The 24,560-nt window shown below is 48.8% G+C and overlaps 2 protein-coding genes across 3 annotated transcripts; both read left to right on the top strand.

Moving 5' to 3' along the window:
* The first annotated feature begins 136 nt into the window (after positions 1 to 136).
* On the top strand, positions 137 to 4,872 carry LOC141501202 (uncharacterized). Its single transcript, XM_074204965.1, has 2 exons — positions 137 to 582; positions 1,577 to 4,872. Exon 2 carries the CDS (start codon positions 1,615 to 1,617, stop codon positions 3,031 to 3,033), a length of 1,419 nt encoding a protein of 472 aa, XP_074061066.1. The 5' UTR covers positions 137 to 582; positions 1,577 to 1,614; the 3' UTR covers positions 3,034 to 4,872.
* Positions 4,873 to 9,333: 4,461 nt separating this feature from the next.
* PLPPR3 (phospholipid phosphatase related 3) lies at positions 9,334 to 17,357 on the top strand. Of its 2 annotated transcripts, XM_074204959.1 has the most exons (7): positions 9,334 to 9,472; positions 11,187 to 11,372; positions 12,464 to 12,593; positions 13,104 to 13,299; positions 14,376 to 14,433; positions 14,765 to 14,938; positions 15,752 to 17,357. In XM_074204959.1, exons 1-7 carry the CDS (start codon positions 9,398 to 9,400, stop codon positions 17,162 to 17,164), a joined length of 2,232 nt encoding a protein of 743 aa, XP_074061060.1. In that variant the 5' UTR covers positions 9,334 to 9,397; the 3' UTR covers positions 17,165 to 17,357. The 2 variants fall into 2 exon arrangements, with proteins under 2 accessions (XP_074061060.1, XP_074061061.1); XM_074204960.1 differs by lacking the exons at positions 9,334 to 9,472; positions 11,187 to 11,372 and adding an exon at positions 12,162 to 12,380.
* The last annotated feature ends 7,203 nt before the right edge of the window (positions 17,358 to 24,560 follow it).

Raw genomic sequence — 24,560 nt, 5'->3', positions numbered from 1 at the left:
AGAAGTGAATAGAGAAAGAATTCCAAGCATGGAGGACAACCAGTGAAAATGTCCAAAATCTTATTCCCTATTCCCCAGGGGAAGTTCTGTGTTATGTATGGGTAGAAATGAGAATTTTTCACTGTGTAGCCATTAAGTCTTGATTTTCCCAATTTCCATTGCCCTAATTTGATGTTTCCTCCAAAAGATCAAGGGAAATGCCTTCATTGCTGACGGGAAGTCATTGGTTGAACTCCTCCAGAAGTCTTCCCCACATTGAACTGGGATTCCCTATTGTCTTCTCTTTCCTGAAGACCAAGAGCTAGACTGTAAGCTCTATGAGAGCAGAAACAGTCTTATTTCAACTGTCTTACCCTAGCACCAAGCATAGAGTGGGTTTTTTAAAAATACTCATCAAATGAATGTTATTGGATGAATGGAGTTACTATGGAACAAAGTTATGTAATGACTTTATGTCCCAAGTCTGACTTCTCTTCCCATAAATAGGTCTTCTAGTTTCTAAACCTGAAGTGATCTCCCAGTTGGAGCAAGGGAAGGAACCTTGGACCCAAAAGAGAAATCGCTCTAGAGCTATCTGTCCAGGTGAGCAAGGGGCAGGTGAAAGTCATGGGAAGGAGTCTCTCAGCTGATTCAGGACTCTCTTCCAAATCTCTCAAGCATGTGAAGTAATGGAAGGCCCTACTGCCTTCCATCCAGTCCTGTTTTTAAGCCTTTCTCTTGAGTGAATGGATAGAATTACAGACTTGGAGCCAAGACCCAAGTTCAAATTATGCCACAGACACTAGTTGTGTAACCATGGGCATGGTTACATGGATCCTTAGAATACAGGATGTCAGATGTACTCTAACCTGAGTTTCCTCATCTGTAGAATGAGAATAATAATAGCATCTACCTCAGCTATGTGTTGTAAATGTAAAATCAGATTATTTCTAAAGTGTTGTATAAATATTATTAGCTACAGATATGATTATTTTTATTCTTTCAGCATTTAACATGCTTACCTCTAGTATTAGAAAAGTTTCTTTCTTTTGATCTTGATCTTATCTTTATCTCTGCTTTCTCTCCTTCTTCCCAAGTTTCTTCCCTTATCCCATCAAAAAATATAAAGTGGGGGCAGCTAGGTGGGAGGGCTCTTAGAACACAGGACATCAGAGCTGGGAGGACCCTTAGAACACAGTGTCAGACCTGGGAGGGCTCTTAGAACATGGGTTGTCAGAGCTGGGAGGATCCTTAGAACACAGGATGTCAGAGCTGGGAGGGCCTTAAGGACATCAATCATGTGGAATTGCCCATGGACAAACACTTCCATAACTAGGAGTGGTGGTTCTGACACCTCTGACCTTCCTAGTGACTTTATCATAGTCATCTCTTTCTTCAGTTCTTCTGCCATACTGTGTTTGTCAATCAGGACAGCTAGGTGGTGCAGTAGATGGAGCACCAGCCCTGGAGTTAGGAAGACGTAATTACCTAGCTGTGTGACCTTGGACAAGTCACTTAATCTATTGCCTTGCCCAAAGGGAAAAAAATGTTTGTCGAATGAATGAATGAATGAATTTACTTTCTCCATTTTTTTCAGATTGGGAGACAAAGTCTAAGACTAAAGTTTCATCTCTCATGAAGGATATTCCCAAAGAAAGATTCCCAATTCCCAAAGTTAGGATTGTGGAAAGACTCAAAAGGAATGATCCAGGGGATGCGATGTTGGGAGAAGCATGGGAAGGCAAAGACAAGTTCAAGATGCAACAGGGAAACCAAGAGAGACATTTGAGGCAAGTGGTAGTTAGCCACAAGAAAGCCTCTCCTGGGGAATCAGACCCTGAATTGGGAGGAAGTACCAATATGAAGCCAGTTATTGTTACCCAAACAAGAAGTACCAATGGAGAGAGCCTAAGAGAGAAGAAGTCAGACCCAGCTCAGCAGCAGAGGAAACTATGGAAGTGCCAACATTGTGACAAGAACTTCAAATATCACTCTGCTTTTATCCAACATCAGAGGATTCATACTGGGGAGAAACCCTTTAAGTGTAATGAATGTGGAAAAGCTTTCAGTGACAGTTCGTCCCTTACTAAACATCAGAGGACTCATACTGGGGAGAAACCCTATGAGTGTCATGAATGTGGGAAAGCCTTCAGTGTCCGGTCATCCCTGACTACACACCAGAGAATTCACACTGGGGAAAAGCCCTATGAATGTAATGACTGTGGGAAAACCTTCAGTGTTCGGTCATCCCTTACTATACATCAGAGAATTCATACAGGGGAGAAACCTTATGAGTGTACTGAGTGTGGGAAGACCTTTGGCCAAAGATCACATCTCATTCTTCACTGGAAGATGCAAAACAGAGAGAAGTCCTATGAATGTAATGTGTGTGGAAAAGCCTTCAGTGACAGGTCAATCCTTACTAAGCATCAGAGAGTTCACACAGGAGAGAAGCCCTATCAATGTGATAGATGTGGGAAATCCTTTAGTGACAGGTCATCCCTGACGAAACATCAGAGAATTCACACTGGAGAAAAACCTCATGAATGTCACGAATGTGGTAAAGCTTTCAGTGACTTCTCATTCTTCATCAAGCATCAAAGGATTCACACTGGAGAGAAACCTTTCGAATGCAGGGAATGTGGGAAAGCTTTCACTTGGAATGAACAGCTTACTCTGCATCAGAGAATTCACACTGGGGAGAAGCCCTATGAGTGCAGTGAGTGTGGCAAAGCCTTCAGCCAGAGTCCACACCTTATTCGACATCAGAGGATTCATACTGGAGAAAAACCTTATAAATGTAAGGAATGTGGAAGGGCCTTCAGCCAAAGCTCCTCCCTTACGAAACATATCATAACTCATACTGGAGAGAAACGTTATAAATGCAATGAATGTGGCAAAGCCCTGAGTCAGAGCTCATCCTTGGCCAAACACATAAGAACGCATACTGGAGAGAAAAGTTACAAATGCAGTGAGTGTGAGAGGGCCTTCAATAATCGAATGTCTTTCATTAAGCATCAAAGAAAACATATGGAAGGGAAATCTAATCCATGAAAGGAAGCACTTTAGCCCCAGATCAACCAGCGCAAAATATTACAAAATTCAGACCAGTGAGAAAGACTATGAAAAGAATTAATGTGGTAAATCTTTGGAACAGTTCAGCCTTTATCAGTTTTTACCAGATAGAAATCCCATCAGTGAAATGACTTGATCAAATATTTATCAAGTATTTATTATACATTTTGGAAGCAGTAGGTGCCGGGGGGGAGGCAGGTGCACAGAGCGGTTTCAGAGAAGAATAAACAAGGTAGGGAAAGTGAATCAAGAAGCTTTATTAGTCACTTCCTATGTGGCAGATTGACAGAAAAGCAAAGGGGAGTTGCTGCTCCCAATGGAGTCAGCATGGTTCAAGGCACTGAGCATTGGATTTATCTGAAGACTTGGGTTCGGCCACTTTTTACCTGAGTGACTTTATTATAGTACATTTCTCTCTCAGTTTTGAGTTTTTTCAGGCTCTTTTCTGAATCTATGAATAGTTTTTATGTCTAGTACCTTGAGGCTCCCAAAGGACTTTCCTCATCGGTCTTTGTTGTAAGTAGTCATTCGGTCAACAAATATGTAGCTCTATCCTATACACCGAGGATACAAAATAAAATAAAGGAGCTTCTTGTGTAATGGGGAAATGTAACATGCAAACAACTATATGTACATAAAATATTTTCAGAATAAGTTAGAAATATCCAACAGAGAGATGGCACTATTATTACCTCCATTTTACATAGGAGGAAGCTGAGAGGTTAATGAATTATCCAAATCATACAACTTGTAACTCTCAGAGAATCAGGATTAGAACCCAGCCTATTTGAGTGAATTTTGAAAACTCTCTTTTTTTCTATTACTAGGGAATAGTTCTTACCTGGTTGTAAAATCAAGGGATCTGGATATCAAACCTGGCCCCTGAGGCTTCCTACCTATGGGACCTGGGGCCTCAGTTTCCTCCTATTCCAAATGACAGTGAAGCTTCTGAGATTCCCTCCCACCTCTCTGTCAGCCTAGGAATAAGTACTTTGGGGTATGATTCCAAATGCGAGCCTGAAAGAAGATAGTTTAAAATTTAACTGAAGATAGGAACTAAGACAGAGGCTTTTCCTCCCCAGGACCTTGTACATCATAAATGCTCATAAATCCTTGGCAAATGAAAGAATTAGTATTTTTATGAAAGATAACAGCTGTTTCTCTGGAAAATAAAGTACTTCTTTTTTAACTGGCTAATGTGTCTTGGGAGCTCCTAAACCCTTGAAAAGGGATTGAGAATGACACAAAAGAGAAAGAGGGCCTTCCAGCTGAGTTAGGTAAGATAACAATGAAGCTTGAGAAGGCTTTTTATAAATTTGGAGGGCTGGGGAAGAGGGGAGAATAGGAAGAGCATAGAGGGAATTCATAATAAGTTGACATAGAGCAGAGGTGAAGTGGAAATTCCCCTCTTTTTCTTAAGCAAAGGGTAGGGAGATAAGATGGCAATGTAAGAAAAATGGGAAGAGATGGGAGAAAATGGAACCCAGGAAGAATTGATGGAAATTGGGGGCTCAACTCGAGAAAACTGAGTAATGGGCTGAGTTCTCCTAACCAGGGGAATGATTAAATAAAATTGTGGAGGGTTCTCCCAGTAGTGTTGAGTGCTAGAGTATCAGATTCCTAAATCAGGAAGAAGTAGGAACAAGTCTCACCTCAGGAAGTCACTAGCTAGCTGACCCTGAGCAAGTCACCCAACTTTCTCTGAATCTTATGATTTTTTGAAGGTGATAGGGTTGAATTCAGTGTCCTATAGGGTCCCTTCCCATTCTAAACCCATGCTCCTATAACCCAGCTAGGATAAGGGCCTATTAGAATAAAATTAGCTTAGACAGAGACCAGAAATAAGAACTATAATCCTTTAGGTTGTGGCCAGACATAGATTAGGGGTGAGTTTACATCCAAGCTGCAGTTTCCTCTCTGAAGTGGGGTGAAGTATTGGGTTTGTCTTGTGTAAATGAGGGACTCTGGTAAGGGTTAAGGTAGCTCAAGGGAGTGAGAAAATTGAAATTCAAGATGGTTCAACTCTCCCTAAGGGTGGGACAGTGAAGGCTCCAGGGAGGATCCCACTAATTCTATCTTCCTCTAGGATGAATTGCCCCATCCTTGGGTCAGAAGGGGACTGTATCAGGGAGTCCCCACTTCAATCACAGAGATAATGGCATCTCTTCACTGGGGCAACTAGATGGCACTGGCCTTGGAGTCAGGAGGACAAGAGTCCACATCCAGCCTCAGACACTTGATTCTAACTGTATGACCTTGGACAAGTCACTTAACCCTGATTGCCTGGCATCCAGGGCCATCTCCAGTCATCCTGATTCATATCTGGCCACTGGGCCCAGATGGCTCTGGAGAAGAAAGTGAAGCTGGTAACTTGGCACACATCCCCTCACTCAAATCCAATTCATGTGTTTGTCATGGCATCACTTCCCTTATGTCATGGTCTTCTTTGAAAATGAAGAACAACAGCAACAAAAAAAAAAACCACATCAGGACAGAATTGATCTATGCTCTAAAATGGCAACTTGGGAGAGTCCAGGCTAGAACCATAGGGCACCTTAGAGAAAGGTAATGCCATGGGCCAGGCCACTGAAGACCTCCTGTGGGAAGAAGACAGGTTTCTAATGAAGCCCCTAATCCTCCCACACCTTACAGTCCCTTAGAACTCAGAATACTGAAGCTAGGAGGGCCCTTAAAACATGAAATTGAAACCTGAATCTTATCTGCAGTCCAAAGCTCTTTTCTTGCAGCAAGATGTTCTTCCTTCAAAAATCTTTCCTGAGGACCTCAGCTCTAAGATTCTCTTCCTATTGACTAAAAGGATCTAATCCATGAAGTATTTATTTTGTTTAAAACTCTATGCTGGGAGCTGGGGATGAAGGAAAGGAAAGGAAAAGGCAAGAAAAGAAATCCATCTTCAAGGAGTTTGCATTCCTTTAAGAGGAATCAGAGTCACTCCTGGAGAGAGGTCATAAACAACTAAGGAGATGAGCTGAGTCTTAAGGGAAGCTAGGGTTTCTGAGAAGCAGAGTTGCAGAGGGAAAGCATTCCCGACATAAAGCATAAAAAAGGAGAGAGAGGGCAGAGTTCAGGGAACAGCCAGGAGTCCAGGCTGGCTGGAAGCCGAGTGCCTGAAGGGGAAGCAGCATATACCATAATCCTGGAAATGTCTCACCCAGCCCTAACTGCTGTCTCTCACCACACCATTCAGTGTTTGCTTATAGACTGTACGTGAGCCTTCTATCTCCCTAATGAATCACAGACTGTTCATTCACTGCAAAGCAATTGAAATCTTGGGTGTTGTCCCAGATCTGCAATTAGCTCATAATGTGTCCTGGGATAAATCTTTTGCCAGCTACAACCCTCAGTTTCCCCATCTTTAAAATGGGGGGGTGTTAATGGCCTCAAAGATCCTTTGCCATTTTATATAGACACTTTTAATCAAAGTTTGTTGAATTGAATTGAACACAATTGGATGATTCTCTAACATTTGATACTTCATCTGGGAAACGGCACAATGAATTCTTATTTAAGCTAGGACATTGGCTAAGTGTTTTTCCCCAGACAGAGGAGAACACTGTTGACAGCAATAGAGATTGGGATTAGAGGACCTGGAGGCTGAGTCCTGGCTCTCCTCAGTAACTGTGTGACCTTGGACAAGTCAGCGGACCGTTCTGTGCTCGAATAGGACATCTGTAAAAAGAAAGAATTGAACGAAATGGTCTGTAAAGACGAATTCTTATACCTCCTCTGGTCCTATGGTCCTGGGAGAAGCAGACTGGTATGGAGTGCAAAGAATTGGACTTGGAGGCAGGAAGACCTGGGTTCAGATTCTTTCTCAGGTTCCTATTCGCTGTGTGACTTTGGACAAATCACCTCTCTGGGTTTCAGTTTCTCATCTGCCAACTAAGGAGGCTGGAGTAGGAGGTGGGCTCCCGGGCCCCTTCCATTCCTTGGCTGGTGATGGTAGGCTTCCTCTGTCCCAGAGAATCAAACGAGGAGATGGCCAGGAGCCAGAAATAACGGATCATTCTCCTGCGGCTTCCCAGTCAGCAAGATCGGGTCCTCCCCATGGGGCAGGATTGCAATGCTGGGGTGGGAGGAGGCAGGAGGGCGCAGGGAGGACGGGCTCCCCCCGACCGATGGGCAGGCCGCCGGCGCCGCAACAACAGCTGCAGAGGCATCCCCGCCTCTTTCCCAGTTGCTAGGCGACAGGCAGATGCTGGTGTGCCAGGCCAGGTTCCCCGCATCAGGGAGCGGCCCCACGAGTTCTAATGGGGAGGAGGGGAGGAATGACTCTGGCCCTTGGGTAAAAGAGGGCACATTTTTTGGTCAGTTGGGCTGAGCCTCGAAGCCTGGCATTTCTGGGGTCAAAGCAGATGGGGGAAGGAAAGAAGGGAAGGAAGGGAGGGAAGTAGAAGCAGGAAGAAAGTGGTAAGGGTTGGGTGCAGCTCCCTCCACCTGTATTCCCAATGAATGCACAGGAAGAGAAGAGAAAAATGGGGAGCCCCCATCTATCAGAAGGGCTTAAGCTTGTAATATTTCATTTTTACATAAGCTCCATGTCCCTATATCTTTGCATTTCATGTATTTCTCTATCTATAAAACCCTCCTCTACTCAGTGGTTTAACAAGCAATAAAAAAGGAAAGAGGGGAGGGCTACTTTTTTTTAGGTTTCTGCAAGGCAGCGGGGTTAAGGGCTCGTCCAAGGCCACGGCTGAGGCCGCACTTGAACCCAGGTCCTCCTGCCCCAGGGCCGGTGCTCTCCCCACCGCACCACCGGGCCGCCCCGAGGGGGCGCTTCTCGGGTGCCAAGCCCGACCCGGACCATCTCGGGGCCCCGGTTCCGCTCGGCCGCCGCAGCGGGGCCGCCGCTCTCTTGGCGCACGCACACACGCGCACACTCACACACTCACACGCGTGCACACGCGCGTGCACACGCAGCCCCCGGGGGGCTCCCCATGGAGGCTGGGGCAGAGGCGGGCGAGGCCGGGGGGCGTCTGGGGGCAGCGAGGGCCGGTGAGCGCGGGCGGGGCCGGGGCGGGGCTCCTCGGGGGCGGGGGCAGAGCCGCGGGGGCGGGGCGGGCTCCTCGGGGGCGGGGCCAAGCCACAGGGGGCGGGACGGGTTCCTCGGGGGCGGGGCCGGCTCCTCATGGGCGGGGCCGAGCCTCGGGGGGCGGGGCCGAGCCTGGGGGGGGTCGGGGCGAGCTCCGCGGGGGGCGGGGCGGGCTCCTCGGGGGCGGGGCCGAGCCGCGGGGGGGGGGGCGGGCTCCTCGGGGGCGGGGCTAGGCTCCTCGGGGGCGGGGCCGAGCCTGGGGACGGGGCGAGCTCCTCGGGGGCGGGGCGGGCTCCGCGGGGGCGGGGCTAGGCTCTTCGGGGCGGGGGCGGGCTCGGGGGCGGGGCGGGGCGAGCTCCTCGGGGGCGGGGCGGGCTCCGCGGGGGCGGGGCTAGGCTCTTCGGGGCGGGGGCGGGCTCCTCGGGGGCGGGGCCGAGCCTGGGGGCGGGGCGGGCTCCTCGGGGGCGGGGGCCGAGCCGCGGGGGCGGGGGGGGCGGGCTCCGCGGGGGCGGGGCCGAGCCTGGGGGCGGGGCGGGCTCCGCGGGGGCGGGGCCGAGCCGCGGGGGGCGGGGCGGGCTCCGCAGGGGCGGGGCCGAGCCTGGGGGCGGGGCGGGCTCCGCGGGGGCGGGGCCGAGCCGCGGGGGGCGGGGCGGGCTCCGCGGGGGCGGGGCCGAGCCTGGGGGCGGGGCGGGCTCCGCGGGGGCGGGGCCGAGCCGCGGGGGGCGGGGCGGGCTCCGCAGGGGCGGGGCGGGGCCGAGCCGCGCCCCAGGTCAGCGGCCCCGCGCCCCCTCTCTCCCTAGGAGGCCTCGCGGGCGGGGGCGCGCGGAGCCCCCGGATGGAGTGAGCGGCGCGGGGAGGCGCCACGCGCGGAGGCCCCCGAGGGCCGGCGGGGGCCACGGAGCGCGGCGGGCCCGGGGGCGCGGGGGGGCGCGGCGCGGGGGGGCGGCTCCCGCCTCGGGCCGGCGCGGCCCCGCCCCCCCCGGGCCCCGCCCCGCGCCCCCGGCCCCGCCGCGCCTGCCCCTGCCTGTGCCTGTGCCTGTGCCTGTGCTTGTGCCCCCGCGCGGGCGCGGCCCGCAGGCCCCCCGGGCGCCGCGGCGGGGACGCGCGCGGCGGGGCCGGGGGCGCGGGCCCGCGCCGGGGAGGGGCGCCCTGTGCGCGCGCGGCCTCCCCCGGCCCCGCCCGCCGCCGCCGCTGCCAGCCCGGGCGGGCGCCGAGGTGAGCGCGCGCCCCTCCCCCGCCGCGCCCGGCCCCGCGTCCCCGCAGCCCCGGGCCCGGCCCGGCCCGGCCACCATGCTCCCCGCCAAGGAGAAGAGCCGCGGCCCGAAGGACAGCATGACGCTGCTGCCCTGCTTCTACTTCGTGGAGGTGAGGCCGGGCCGGGGCCGGGGCCGGGGCCGGGGCCGGGGCCGGGGCCGGGGCCGGGGCCGGGGCCGGGGCCCCCAAGCGCGGGCGGCAGCGCCGGAAGGGCCGGGGCCGGCGGGGAGCACAATGAAGGGGCTGGCGGCGGGCCGCGGGCGGGGACCCCGACACAGGACCTCGGCGCACGGACCCCCCACGCAGGACCAGCGCGTCCCCCCACGCAGGCCAGGCCCGCGCACAAACCCAGCAGCAGAACCGGCCCCGGCCCCGGCGCCAGGCCCCCGCTCGTGAGGGCTCCGAGGTCCCACGTTCCCAGCAGGTGCAGAGAACGCGTGTCAGGGCATTTAGGCGGCCGGCAGTGCCCAGGGCAGCCGGGCACCGCACCGGCTCACACAGTCAGCCTTGGGTTCTCCAGAAAGAGTCGGGACGTCGGTGAGGGGGAGGCGCGGCGCTTCCCGGAGGGCTGGGCACGGGCAGCCCGCCCCGGAGGCCGCCCCAGCCCGGTGCCAGCGCCAGCGCCAGCCCGCAGTCAGCAGCTGCATCAGTCAGACACGCGGAGAAAAGAGGCTCGGGCCGCCACCCTTCCTTCCCCGTCCCACCCCCCATTTTTTACAGGTGAGGGAACTGGCACAGATACTAAGGGATGTGGCCAGAACCCCATGAGGACCAGCATTCAAGCCCGCAGCTTCTCAATTAAAAGCCATTCCTTCCTCCATAGCCATCCATCCGGGTCCTATTGCCTGGGGTCCAGGAGGGCTGGACCTGCAGTTGTGAGAATGCCTGTGACCCAGCCGTGGGGCCTGTAGGGGTGGGCTAAGCCAGGATTATGAAGAGGGAAAGCAAAGCCGGGCTTTAAGGGTATGTTAAGACTCTACCGGCCCAAGATCCTCATGATAAAAATTAACCTTCCTGCAACTGCAGATAGTGGAAAGGTCCAGGTAGAGAATGCTGGTTGCTAGCATGTTTAGTGAGCGCCCTTGCCCCGTGTGAGGCAGGGATTCCTGAGGCCTGCTGAAGCTCCATCTTCTTCAGGAAGCCTGCCCCAGCCACATTCTCTGAGCTCAGATTTAGCCGGAGAAGTAAAGAAATACCAAGTGCGAAAGAAATAAAGAAACACAGGGTGAAAGAGACGGAGAGGAAACTAGCTTGAATAGAACAGAAAGGTGTGTGTTGAGGAAGAGGGAGCACAGACTGTGAAACGTGCATAGGCTTTACAGGTACATGCACGAATAATAATAGTAGCGGTAGCCAGTATTTATACGATGGTTTGAGGTTTGCAAAGCCCTTTACAAATAGATCATTGAATCAGATAGGTGGCCCCATAGCTAGATGGCCAGAGTCAGGAAGATTTGAATTCAAATCCAGATTCAGACACACTTATTAATTATGTAATCTCGAGCAGGTCACAGAATCTGAACCTCAGTTTCCTTCTCTGTAAAATGAGGATAACAATAGCCTACTTCTCAGGGTAGGTGTGTGGATCACACATCTGGTGTATGATTAAATCTGAGATAATGAGATGTACAGATAGGTAGGGTTCTACCTATGGATCAGATCATGTCTGATGTTTTCCAGGGGATGGATTAGGAAGGAGACTTGGGAGAAGGAAAACAGGGGAAGGGTTGAGTTGTGGATAGAAAGAAGCAGTAGGGATTTGAGAGCTAGACCTTCTATTTAGGGCTTCCCCACACCAAGCCCTCTCTCTTTCCCAATCTACCAGCTCCCCATCGTTGCCTCTTCCATTGTGACCCTTTACTTCCTGGAGCTGACAGACCTCTTCAAGCCAGCCAAGGTGGGCTTCCAGTGCTATGATCGGACCTTGTCCATGCCCTACGTGGAAACCAGTGAGGAGCTCATCCCACTGCTCATGCTCTTAAGTCTGGCCTTTGCTGCCCCCGCTGCTTCTGTAAGTCTTCAGGATCTCCTGAGGGGAGGGGGATTTGGATGAATCAGAGGTTGACAGGTTGGAGATTGAAGGACAGTTGGATTTGGCCATGAGAGACTTCACCTCTAGCACCCACTTGAACCTTGACTTCATATGTGACACTGACAGTATGTCACCCAACCTCTCTAGAATGCCCAGCCTACTGTCCATTGGTCCCTCTGGGGATGGAAGAACCATGTGCCAATGAAGGCAACGTGTTTGTCCATAGAACCCTTGGTGATTAATCAGAAGAGAGACTACCAGCTAGAAGGGACCTTACAGCATAGAGAATCACATCTAGACAGAACTTTACAACATAGAACATAAAATATCAAATCCTCGATTGACTTTAGAACATAAAATGTCAAAGCTAGAAGGGACCTTAAAATATAGCCCAAAGAATTTTAAAACAAAGGGAGGATCTTGGAATGCAAGGTATCAAAAATGAGAGAGTCCTTAGAATGCAGAATGTGAGAACTGGAAGGAACTTCAGAACATAGAATGTCAAAGCTTGAATAAATCTTAGAACAGAGTGTGAAGGAACCTTAGAACACCGTATTTGGAATTCAAATCTGGGAAGGGCTATAGAGTAGAGAATGCTTGAGAATACCTTAGGACATGGAATTTCAAAACTGAGGAAGACCTTAGAGCATAGAGTGTCAGAACTTGGAAATAAAAAAAAAAACACTTAGGAATGAGCAAAAGAGATTCAATAACTAAACTTGACCATGACTTTTTAGTGTCTCCTAGTTGCAGGATGTTGTTTTAAGTGATTGGAGTAGAAAATATAAGTGATGCAGACTATGCTCCCCAATGAAGGAAGGGGAATGAGAAGAAGGGAAGAGCTACAGGTTCCAAATGCTCACAGACAAGGAGAGATCCAGACAAAGTGCTCTGGGAAAATTTGATGGGAAAAAATCTTGACTTTCACCTGAGGATATTAGCCTGGAGAGGAAGGGACTTATGGAAGGTCACCTTCTCTGTCCTCTGGTGGGTCCCAGTGGAAGGAGCTGGGAAGGGCTTGGGAAGAGGCTGCCCGTTGACACTTGTCCCCATCCCTCTCCCTGGTGCAGATCATGGTTGGGGAAGGCATTGTGTACTGCCTCCAATCCAAGCTGAAGGGTCGCACCAACGCCGAGGGCAGCATCAACGCTGGGGGGTGCAACTTCAACTCTTTCCTGCGTCGGACCGTCCGCTTTGTAGGTGAGGACTCGGGGGCGGGGGAGCCCTCATTGGCAGAAGTCAGTTACTCCTCTTCCCCTACCAGACTAGCCTCGGTCACTCCCCGTCCCCATACCGCCTACTCTAAGACTATGCTCCAAACTCTACCCAACTACCAGGCCTCACCCTAACGTAGCCTCTAGCTGCCTCTTCCCATGTAGATTCTCCAACCCCACCTCCTCCCAAGATTGTTTTAAGGATCAGAAGAGATCATTCTTGTAAAGGGCTCAGCGTTGTGCCTGGCCCCAGCAGGTGCTCAGTAAAATATTTATTCCCTCCTTGCTTGCCTATCACCTCTGGGAGAGTCACCGCAGCACATACTATATCACTGTTAGATTTTCAATCTCCCTTGGTTAGGCCAGATCCAAACTCCTATGATTTTTCTCTTTTCCCATTTGCCTTCTTCCTCCTGAGTCTAGACAGGCATGGGGCAGCTTCTTGCAACAAAGTAGGTCACACACAGCCCCTCTGACCCTTCCCCTCCTTCCACAGGTGTCCACGTATTTGGCCTATGTGCCACGGCCCTGGTCACTGACATCATCCAGTTGGCCACAGGCTACCATGCCCCCTTCTTCTTGACGGTATGCAAACCCAATTATACCTTGCTAGGCATCTCTTGTGATGCCAACCCTTACATCACCCAGGACATCTGTTCCGGCCAGGATGCCCATGCCATCCTCTCTGCCAGGTAAGCTGCTGTCCCAGGGGATGGGGGTGGGGGGGAACCATCTGTTTCCCAAGAACAGGAATCAGGTAACGCTTGGCCTTAAATCTCATTTGGTCGGACTTTTACTGGCACAGTGTACAAACCCAACCTACACTTGTGTATGTTTATTTTGAAATCTTGGGCTTTAAGAGAACTATTGGCAAAGGAAATAGAGGACTGGTCTGGAAGCACTTTTCAGTCATACACTGGAGCCAGTCCCCAAAGAAATGAAGTCTTTTGTCCCTTCTGAATTATTGGATTTAAAATGGGAAGGGACCTTTGAAAATAGAAAGGGGAAAGTCTAATTCATTCCTTGTATGGATGAAGAAACTAAGACCCCCCCAAAAAAGTGAAGTGACTTGCCTGGGGCCACACAGGTACCAAGTATCTGAGTCAGAATTCGAATCCAAGACTACTGATTCCAAACTCAGTGTTCTTTGCACTGTACTTTTTGGTGTGGTTTCAAAGAGCCTTTAGGATAATATAATACACCAGGGAGGGTGGGAGTTGGGGGTTGGAGGGGTGGGGTAGAATTTCCTAAATTTGAAATCAAAGGACTTGGACTTGGATTCAAGTCCTATTTCTGCCACTTGTCACCTGGGTGACCTTGGACAAATCACTTCACCACCCTAGGCTTCACTTTCCTGTAAATTTAGGAGGTCTGACCAGATAGATCTCTAAGTCCCTTCTATCTCAGATATTTTGATGCTGTAAGGGCTTTCCTATGTTCCTATCATGAGCCAAGAACAAAGACACCAAAATTGGGAAAGTTCATAGAAATGAGCAAGCCCAGTCACTTCATTTTACAGATGAAGAAACTGAGGCTTGGAAAGGCCAGGGGGCTTCAGTGAGCTCACAGGGAGTCAGGGGCAAAGCTTAGACTAGAACTCAGGACTCTGTACTCATCATCCAGGACTCTGCAAGTCATAGGATCTTAGATTTCAAACTGGAAGGTGCCTCCAAAGCCATGCGGCTCAATCCCTTCAGGTTACAGATACAGGGGATTGGGGAGGGGGTGGAGTGTGGAATCCTCATGTGGGTACTGACTCACTTGGCAGGAAGACCTTCCCATCCCAGCATGCCACCCTTTCGGCTTTCGCTGCTGTCTATGTGTCGGTGAGTGAGTCTCCTGGTATTGGGGGGGTGTCAGCCTCAATTTCCATCTGCATGAAGCCTCCTATTCTCCGCCAGCACCCTTGTGCCCCTCCCTAGCCCCTGCTCCCAAAGGGGTCCACCAACCACTTACCTGTGAATGTGCAGGATTTCTACTCAACCTCTACCTCATCCTCCCAGCCTTCTGACCCCTGCCAGCCTTCTGACCTCTGCATGTAGGTGTATAGGTGTGCAAATCTGGAAATGAGGGTCCAGGTGAAGTCTCCCCAGGGCTCACGGGTGTTGCCCCCAAGGCTTCTGAAGGGTCAGATCTGACAGGCCTCTCTCCACACAGATGTACTTTAACTCCATCATCTCAGATAGCACCAAGCTGCTCAAACCTATCCTGGTCTTTGCCTTTGCTATTGCTGCGGGGGTCTGTGGCCTTACCCAGATCACACAGCACCGAAGCCACCCCAGTGACGTCTACAGTGGCTTCCTCATTGGCGCTGGCATTGCCGCCTATCTGGTAAGTCTGGGAGGACTTCCCCCACCCGGGAAGGAGAAGGAGGAGACATGGTTCTGCCCTCAGAGCCCTAGAGAAGGAATTCTATCTTCAGAGAGCCCCCCAAACTTGTCTGAGAAGACACAAGAGTATCCTCAGAGAGCCCCCTCCCTGAGCAGAAAATAGGCCTTATTTTTAGGGAGCCTCCTTTTTTTTTCATTTTAATTTTATTTTTTTTTAATTACATGTAAAGGTTGTTTTCAACATTCATTTTCTGAAAGATTTTGAGTTCCACGTGTTTCTACTTCCCTTTCCTCTCCTTGCCATGAAAGCGAGTAATCTGAGACAGGTTACACATGTATAATCATGTTGAACATATTTCCATGTTAGTCATGTTGTGAAAGAAAAATCAAAACAAAAGGGAAAAATCATGTGAAAGAAAAAAATCATAAAAGTAATTTTAAACATGTGAAAATTGTGTGCTTTGGTGGATGACATTTTCCAGCGCAAGTCTTTTAATTGTCTTTGATTACTGTATTGATGAGAAGAGCGAAGCCCATCCTAGTAGAACATCGCACAATGTGGCTCTTAATGTGGACAGTGTTCTCCAGGGTCTGCTCACTTCATTTAGCATCAGATCATGTAAGGTTTTGCAGGTTTTTCTGAAATCCACCTGCTGGTGATTTCTTATAGAAATTTGTCGCACTCATGTACCACAGTTTGTTCTCCAATTGATAGACACCTAGGAGAAGAAGCGAATCTGCCCTTGGTCTGAGGTAGAGATGTAGTTCCAGACTTTAGGGGCCCTTGACTCTGACATTGCCCTGTCTTCCACAGGCCTGCCATGCAGTGGGTAACTTCCGGGCTCCTCTGGAGAAGCCCCCAGCCCCACCACCAGCCAAGGATGCCCTCCGGGCCCTGACCCAGAGAGGCCATGACTCTGTCTACCACCAGAACAAGTCAGTCAGCACAGATGAGTTGACCCCCCAAACCCGACTAGAGGGGGTGCCACGGCCGGTGCCTCGAGAGAAGACATCACTGGGCAGTCTGAAGAGAGCCAGCGTCGATGTGGACCTCCTGGCCCCGCGGAGCCCCATGGGCAAAGAGAACATGGTAACCTTCAGTAACACCCTGCCCCGTGTGAATACCCCCTCATTGGATGACCCTGCCCGGCGCCATATGACCATCCACGTGCCCCTGGATGCCTCCCGCTCCAAGCAGCTCATCACTGAATGGAAACAAAAGTCGCTGGAGGGGGGTCGGGCCCTGGCTCTGGCTGAGGAGGTTGGACCGGGCCATCTTCGAGGGGCTGCAGAGCCCATGGCTGAGGAGGAAGAGGAAGAGGATGAGGAAGAAGAGGAAGAAGAGGAAGAGGAGGAGGAGGGAGGCCCCATCCCACCTTCCTTGTACCCTACTGTGCAAGCCAGGGCTGGAGCTGAGAGAGCAGGGTTGGGGCCCCGGGTGCTTCTGCCACCACGAGCTGGGGCCCCCCCATTAGTGCATATCCCCGAGGAGAGTCAGGCCACAGCCAGCAGCTCTGCAAGCGCCAGCCTCTCTCCCAAGAGCAGCTCAGCTGTGAGGGCCAAGTGGCTCATGATGGCTGAGAAAGGGGGCGCCACTGTCCCAGCCCCACCACGCGTGGCCAACCCACCCCGGCTCCTTCAGGTCATTGCAATGTCCAAGGCTCCAGGCATGGGGCCTGGGGGTCCCCCAGGCGTGAAGACGGCTGAAACAGCCTCGTCCTCAAGTGCCAGCTCTGATTCCTCCCAGTACCGCTCGCCCTCAGAGCGTGACAGCGGCAGTATAGTCACCATTGATGCCCATGCCCCCCACCACCCCGTTGTGCACCTCTCCTCTGGTAATGGGCCCTGGGAGTGGAAGGCAGCTGCTGGGCCCAAAGGGGCTGAGCTTGGGAGTGACACCTATGAGCTCGGAGAGCTGGCAGGCCGTGATTACCGAGCTGGGGGCAGCTTCCGGGCCAGCAAGGCCCCAGGCGTGTCCCCTGGATCTTCCATCAGTGATATGGACCAGGAGGAGCCACCACGTTTCACCGGCGTGGCCACCGTCAACCTGGCCACGGGCGAGGGGATGCCAACCCCAGGAGAAGGGGTGCTGGGTCCTGCCAGCAGGGAGTCCACTCTAAGGCGCAAGCCCGGCAGCCTAGCATTGTCTGAAAGGGATGGTCACGGAGAAGCCGAGGCTGAGAGTTACTACAAGAAAATCCCAGCTGGCCGCCGGTTCAAGGACTAAGAGCCACCCTGGTGGCCTGGATCCACTGACTTGTTCTCCCTGGCCCAGGGAGACCCTGTTTCTTGGTGCTCTGGACACGTGGAGCCAGGTGTTTGTGCTGGGGGCAGACCTGACCCAGGGGGCCAGGAAATGGTAAGGATGGGGCTGGGGAGGGGAATCTGCTTCAACCACTGGGCTCCCTAATCCTTAGGGCCTATAGGGGTATGGGGGGAACAGGGTGGGAGGGGACACAATGGACTCTAACAAAGGGATAACTGTAAATAGGAAATGGGGGGGGGAGGTTGGGGGGAGGGGGGAATAGGGACTTGGGGCACTGCTTGGGGCATGGGTTTGGGTGGGTGAGGGAACATGGGGTCTAGAAGGCACAGTCCAGCATTGATTGTAAAATACTATATAATACTATATAATTGTTTGGTGAAAAATAAAGATGAATAATCCCATTCTCTGTCTTGGCTCTGAGAACTCAAGGATGCTGGCGACAGTGACCCTAGGGTCTTCCATTCCCAACCCTGGTCAAGGGGATAGCACCTCTCCTCAGATTCTTTGACATCCCCTCCAGCAGGAGGTAAAGGGTGTGAAGATCCCCAACGACCAACCCAGCCCCTCAAAAGGTCCAGCCACATGGGCGTGCCCGTGTGCACATGTTTCCTGTACATGCTAGAGCTCATAGGTGGTCTTTACTTATGTACAGAGGACTCAGTCACCTGCCCACTTCCCCACCCTCCATGAAAATAGAGGAAGCTTGGGGTGGCTAGGTGGCGCAGTGGATAGAGCACGGGCCCTGGAGTCAGGAGTACCTGGGTTCAAATCCGGTCTCAGACAATAATTACCTAGCTGTGTGGCCTTGGGCAAGCCACTTAACCTCATTTGCCTTACAAAAACCTAAAAAAAAAAATAGAGGAAGCTTGTTCTACAACTGTAAGCCTTAGAGGAAGAAGGTTCTTAGTAGGAGACCTATGTCCAAACTAGAGAGCAACACTTCATAGATTATAGCCCTGCCCCTGCCTAGTTCCAAAAGAAATATAGCAGGCTAATTGGATAGGCTGAAGCCAAAGAACTGAAATTAAATAAGGAGAAATCTTAACTACATTTAGATGTGATGCAGTGGATTAGGAACCTGAGTTCAAATCCAGGTTTAGACATTTACTAGCTGGATAAGTCACTTCATCTTTGTCTGCCTCAGTTTCCTCATCTATAAACTGGAGACAGTAACACCTTGAAAGGTATATTCAAATGAGGTAATATATGTAAAATATATAACAGACACTAGTAGGGTTTTTTTCCAAAAAAAAATTCAATTTCACAAATATAGGATGAGGAATGTTGCTAGACAATATAGTTCACTTGAAAAAGATCCTCATGGGGCAGCCAGGTGGCATGGTAGATAGAGCACTGGCCCTGGAGTAAGGAGGACCTGAGTTCAAATGCAACCTCAGATATTTACTAATTACCTAGCTGTGTGACTTTGGACAAGTCACTTAACACCATTGCCTTAATAAAGAAAAAAGATTTTCAGGTATTTGTGTACAACAAGTTTAATGGCTGTTATGGCAGTTAAAAAATTAAAATAAAAAAATGAATGCTCTCCTACTCTCACTCTTAGCTTTGAGGAATGCCCTTGATCATGGCAAGGGAACCCAACTCTGGATCAGGTTGATGTCCCAGGAGGCTGACCTCAAAAGCAAGAAAGGCTCTTCTCTCTTTCTCTGGTTCATTTTCCCCACACCAGAGTAGAACTCTGGGAAAAACCCTTTAAAACTTGGCCCCTCCAAGAGAAACTAAAATTTCTAGAAAGGTGTTCAATGTACAAAAGAGTTCAGCTATTTATCATTTCCACATCAAAAGAAACATTTTTTAAAAAAAAATTAAGGAGTACACATTAACAAGTATTATAAAAAGGGAAACCATAACCCATCAGGGAGACAGGATCTTAAAGATCCCAGCACTTAATACAGAGTAGGTGCTTAATAAATGTTTATCAACTGACTTAAGATTCTATGCATCCTGTTTTTGAGGTTTATGTTTAGCTTGCATGGAGATCGTGGTTTCTTTAAATATTACTTTTCACTTCTCTTCTTCCCAACTGTCTTTGACTTCATTTATTTGCATTCTCAATCAATTATTCTTTGTCTTTATTGAGACTCACCACCATGGATTCATGTTTTTTCTCTTCTGCCAATTATTTTTTGCAGGGCAGGCCATCTATTTTGTTTTCACAATTTTTATTTCTCCTTTCAACCATTCAGGAGTAATATGTTTCATTTTTCTTGAGATTTTTATTCATAAATATCTGTCAGACCATAAATATTTATAGTCCAGTCAAGACATCACCCTTGTGATGTCACTGATTCTCTTCAAGAATGGACAAATAAATAATATTTATTAAGGGCAATGAGCTAAGCATTCAAGATTCAAAAAAAAAAATTAAAAACCCTCTAAGAGCTTTCAGTCTAACAAGGGAGAGAATGTGCGAACAGCTATGTATAAAAAAGCTATGTATTGAATAGGAAATAATCAACAGAGGGAAATCATTAGCATTAAAGAGGAATCAGAAAAGGCTTGGTGTAGAGACTTGAAGGAAGTCAGGTAAATCAGGAAGGGGTGAGGAAAAGAGAGAGAACATTCCAGACATGAGGGACAGTTAGGGAAAATTCCTCAGAGTAGGAGATAAGACTCTCTTATTCACAGAACAACAAGGATGCTGGTGTCATTGGACTAAAGAGCACATGATGGGGTGTAAGTGTAAGAAGATTGGAAAGGTGGGAAGGGAATATTCCTATCTGTTATTAATATCCTCCCTTTGGCTACTTATGTTCTTGAATTTCTTCCCTTTTGAGATCTTTGATCATTTCAGTCTCTTTTCCCTATTTTACTCTATTGTTCACTTTCTGACTGGCTGGCCCAGAGGACAGAGTAGTAAGCCTAAAGTCAGGAAGACTTGAATTCAAATTCAGCCTTATCATTCACCAGCTGTGTGAACCTGGACAATTCATGTAACCCCTATTTGCCTCAGTTTTCTCAACTGCAAAATAGGAATAAGAATGGCACCTGTCCAACAGGATTGTTGTGCGATCAAATGAGATATTTGTTAAAAGTGATCAGCATAGCTTTTATAGATGACGCACAGGAGAGAGCTGAATTTGAAGATATAATATATTGTAAAAATGGAGTCAATGAGTGAAAGGGAAATTACAGGGAGTAAGAGAAAGGAGAGGTGGGATAGGCTAAGATATTTCATATAAAAGATATTTCATTTAGCATTTGCATTGGTATGGAAGGGGGGAAGGGGGAATGAGGGAACCTTCATTATCATCAGAAATGGCTAAGGGGAAACAGTATACACACTCAGTAGGGTATAGACATCTAGAGGAAAAAGGAGAGAAGGGGGATGGGGGAAGGGAGGGGATGTGTGATAGAGGAGAGGGTAGATCATAGGAGAGGATACTCAGATATAACATTTTCTTTTTTACTTTTTGCAAGGTGCTGGGATTGGGTGGCCTGTCCCGGACCATGGAAGCAGGTGGTTGCTGGGTCTCTGGTGTGGGATGTGGGCTTGGGGCCTTCTGACCCCAGGGCTGGTGCTCTGTCCACTGTGCCACTCGGCTGCCCCACAACACATTTTTGAAGAGGAACAGAGTGAAAGGAGAGAGAAAATATAACAGATGGTAGTGGGGAGGAATGGATGGAGAGAATTACAATCAGCAACAGCAACTGTGAAAAAATATGGAAGTAACTTCTATGATGGACTTATCATAAAGAATGTGATCCACCCGAGACAGAGCTGATAGTATCAGAACACAGACTGAAACACATTTTTTTCTCTTACTTTATTTCTCATGAGGTTTTATATTTTTGTGGGGGAGGGGGATTATGTTTACTCTTAAACAAGAATATCTGAGTAATGTGTAAATAAAAAATAAAATCTTTCTTAAAAAAAAGTGCTCGGGGTGGATAGGTGGCACAATGGATAGAGCATCGGCCCTGGAGTCAGGAGGACCTGAGTTCAAATGTGACCTCGGACACTTAATAATTACCTAGCTGTGTGACCCTGGGCAAGCCACTTAACCCCATTGCCTTGCAAAAACCTAAAAAAAAAAGTGCTCAGCATAATATTTGTCCCCTATAAACTACACAAATAGTGATTCCTTCCCCCCCTTCCCTTTGATGGTGATTTCTCTGGGAGTTGAATCTCAAAGTCATTTCAGCATAAATTCTCCAGCTCTTGCCTTTGGAGAACGGTAGGTAGATTTGAGTGGGTTGGCAGCCCTACCCAAGTGCTGTGTGGTGGGCAAAGGGGGAGGCATGCTGAATGAGCCTGTTAGGGACTAGCAAATAGCTTCTCTGCTGTTAGTTCATTGAATTGTTACTTCACTTGCATTCATGGTGTCCCAGACCATGGAGACAGCTGAAACTGCTATCTCTCTTGCACATAATTCCTATAATGTTCGAGAAGTGTGAGAATCAGAAAAAAAAATGTCTAGTCCTCGATCTTACCTTTTCCTACAGTAAGCCTTCATGAGAGTTCATAAGAACCCATTAAGAGATATAGAAGACACACATAAAAGTTCATCACTCCCATTACTGTCTCCTGGGAGACTCGGGAGACTGCTGTCATGCCTCATGGATGACAGATGACACCTAACCTGACACTGTCCGAGGAATTCACTCAGGTCCATGTCTTCTGTTCGTGACATCCCTGTGGGTTTAGCTGCTTATGTTAAAGATCCTTAATTAAGTTTTCTCCTTCCAAGATCTTTGATGATTTCATTCTTTTTTTTCTGGCATCCTTCTGGTAGTGGATTTCCTAAGAAAGGGGTAGCAGCAGGGAGTATCTAGGACAATCAAAAGGCACCTAGGGCCAGGAGCCATAGATAGCTGCCTAGTCTAGAAATACTATCTTATAATCACTTTCTGGTCTCCTGTGCTCAGAGATGTTTTAGGACCTGTTCACAAAGCAGAAAAAGCAGTCATCAACTTGCCGTCCCAAGTTCATCAAGATAAGGAGGGGGGGGGCGGGGCGGCTAGGTGACATAGTGGATAAAGCACTGGCCTTGGAGTCAGGAGTACCTGGGTTCAAATCCGGTCTCAGACACTTAATAATTACCTAGCTGTGTGGCCTTAGGCAAGCCACTTAACCCCGTCTGCCTTGCAAAAAAAAAAAAAAAAACTTAAGATAAGGGGGGGAAGATATCCTCCCTCTCCAAACTGGAAGGGATTAGGAAGGGAAAGGAGATTGGAAAGAGGGGAAAAGAAAGGAGAAAGGAAGAAGGAAGGGAAGGAGAAAAAAAGAAGGAAGGAAGGGGAAAAGAGGGAGAATCGTTTTTGTTCTTTTTTTTTTTTTGCAAGGCAAACAGGGTTAAGTGGCTTGTCCAAGGCCACACAGATAGGTAATTATTAAGTGTCTGAGACCGGATTTGAACCCAGGTACTCCTGACTCCAGGGCCAGTGCTTTATCCACTACACCACCTAGCTGCCCCCGTTTTTCTTGTTAAACCCAATGAATAGGTGTTTTCTCCTCCTCTTTGGAATATTCCCACCATGCCCCTGGAGACCAACCACAAATGTCCTAAGTTTTCAGGTAGAGCCCCCTTGATTACTTCCATTACTCTAGACCAGATGTGGGGAACATCCAGCCCCAGAAATCATTTGATCTGGTAGTGCCACGGCAACCACAGGCAGGACAATTCAATAAAGCTAGGAACATTTTAGGGGTGAATTAATTAAATGTTTGACCAAATATAGCAGACTAAATTTTAAGTTGATAATTCTGTATTACCCGTGAATGAAGTTATAAATATCCAAAAGATCCTTGGCAGAAAAAAGGTTCCTCATCCCAGCTGCAGACTATATTTTTTTTTAGTTTTTTTTTTTTGCAAGGCAAAGGGTTAAGTGGCTTGCCCAAGGCCACACAGCTAGGTAATTATTAAGTGTCTGAGGCAGGATTTGAACCCAGGTCCTCCTGACTCCAAGGCCGGTGCTTTGGACTATGCCACCTAGCCGCCCCTGCAGACTATATTAAGACAGTGAACCAGTGATTTTAGAGGACCAAAGAGAAACATGCTTCCCAGCTTCCGACAGGAGAGAGGTGATAGACTCAGAGAGCAGAATGAAGGGATACAATATTTTCTACGACATGGCCCATACAAGAATTAACCATCTATATATGTTACAAGAATTTTCTTTTTCCTTTTTTTTTCCAATGAGGAAGAAATGGAAAGATAAAATAGATTTTTGTTTATCTGTAATGATGGGCCAGATCTGACTGAACCAGTTTTCAATATTCTGAGACTTAGATTATTTGCCTGAGGCCCCATTGGTCAGAGGTCAACCTGCTGATCTTCCCACTATGGCCCACAGCTAAGACTTTCCCAGGTGGCCAGACCTTCCCTGGCAGGTTCTAGAGTCCTGGAGAATCAATCATATTGCTGACTGGTGTCCCTTCTATTTTTCCCAACACAAATCTCAAGCAAGTCCAAAAATGGACCTTGACTTTTCTACCCTTGCCCTACTTTCGCTTCCTTCTCAAGCTTGGAAGTCTATGAATCCAGTCCAAGCACTATTCCATTGCTTCAAAGGTTAATTTTAGGGGAAATCGGGTATTTTTAAAGAGGATGTGAGGGACTGAGAAAAGTACTAGAGAATTCATCAGGGGACCTGGGATCTAGCTCCAAATCTGCCTAAATTTGGGCAAATTCCTTTCCCTCTCTAGGCCTTCATTCTACCACTTATCAAATGAGGAAACTGAGCAAGTCTAAAGCTCTTCCATGCTCTGTCAATCAATGTTTCTTTTTCTGTGTAATCAGGGAAGGGATCTAGCTAATTTAGATTATCTCACTTCTATGTTGCAGAAAGTATTCTATATAGATAGTAATCAAGTCTATAATGCAAAGAGTATAGAATTGGGTAAAAGTTCACATGACAAAGATCTGGAGATCTTAGTGGACTGCAAGCTAATTGAATCAACAGTGCCACATGACTCTCCATGATACAACAGTGTGGGAAGACTGTCATGTTTCTCATTCTGCATGATTCTTGTCCTTCGTTCCATAGGGCATTCACCCCATATTTTATAGGCATACCCTGTCAAAGATTACCTTCTACCTACTCTGCACTTATATAGTCTGTTTTATATATGACATCTTTACCATTAGAACGTAAACTCAACATGAGGGTGATGACCAACCTTGATGAACTCGCTCATTCTATCAGCGCAACAATCAGGGACAATTTGGGGCTGTCTGCAATGCAGAATACAGCTGTATCCAGAGAAAGAACTGTGGAGTTTGAACAAAGACCAAGGACTATTCCCTTTAATTTAGAAAAAAAAACTGATATCTTATTGTTTGAACTTGCTATCTCTTATACTTTATGTTTCTTCCTTAAGGAGATGATTTCT

Source organism: Macrotis lagotis, chromosome X (assembly GCF_037893015.1).
Source record: "Macrotis lagotis isolate mMagLag1 chromosome X, bilby.v1.9.chrom.fasta, whole genome shotgun sequence".
Lineage (NCBI taxonomy): Eukaryota > Metazoa > Chordata > Mammalia > Peramelemorphia > Peramelidae > Macrotis > Macrotis lagotis.
The sequence above is the reverse complement of the archived record's forward strand: the minus strand, read 5'-3'. Positions and strand labels throughout refer to the sequence as shown.

Coding starts and splice junctions, on each gene's coding strand:
- LOC141501202 (XM_074204965.1), top strand. CDS start 1,615: ATGAAGGATATTCCCAAAGAAAGATTCCCAATTCCCAAAGTTAGGATT.
- PLPPR3 (XM_074204959.1), top strand. CDS start 9,398: ATGCTCCCCGCCAAGGAGAAGAGCCGCGGCCCGAAGGACAGCATGACG. Junction 9,473..11,186: donor CCTGCTTCTACTTCGTGGAG/GTGAGGCCGGGC, acceptor CCAATCTACCAG/CTCCCCATCGTTGCCTCTTC. Junction 14,434..14,764: donor TCGCTGCTGTCTATGTGTCG/GTGAGTGAGTCT, acceptor CTCTCCACACAG/ATGTACTTTAACTCCATCAT.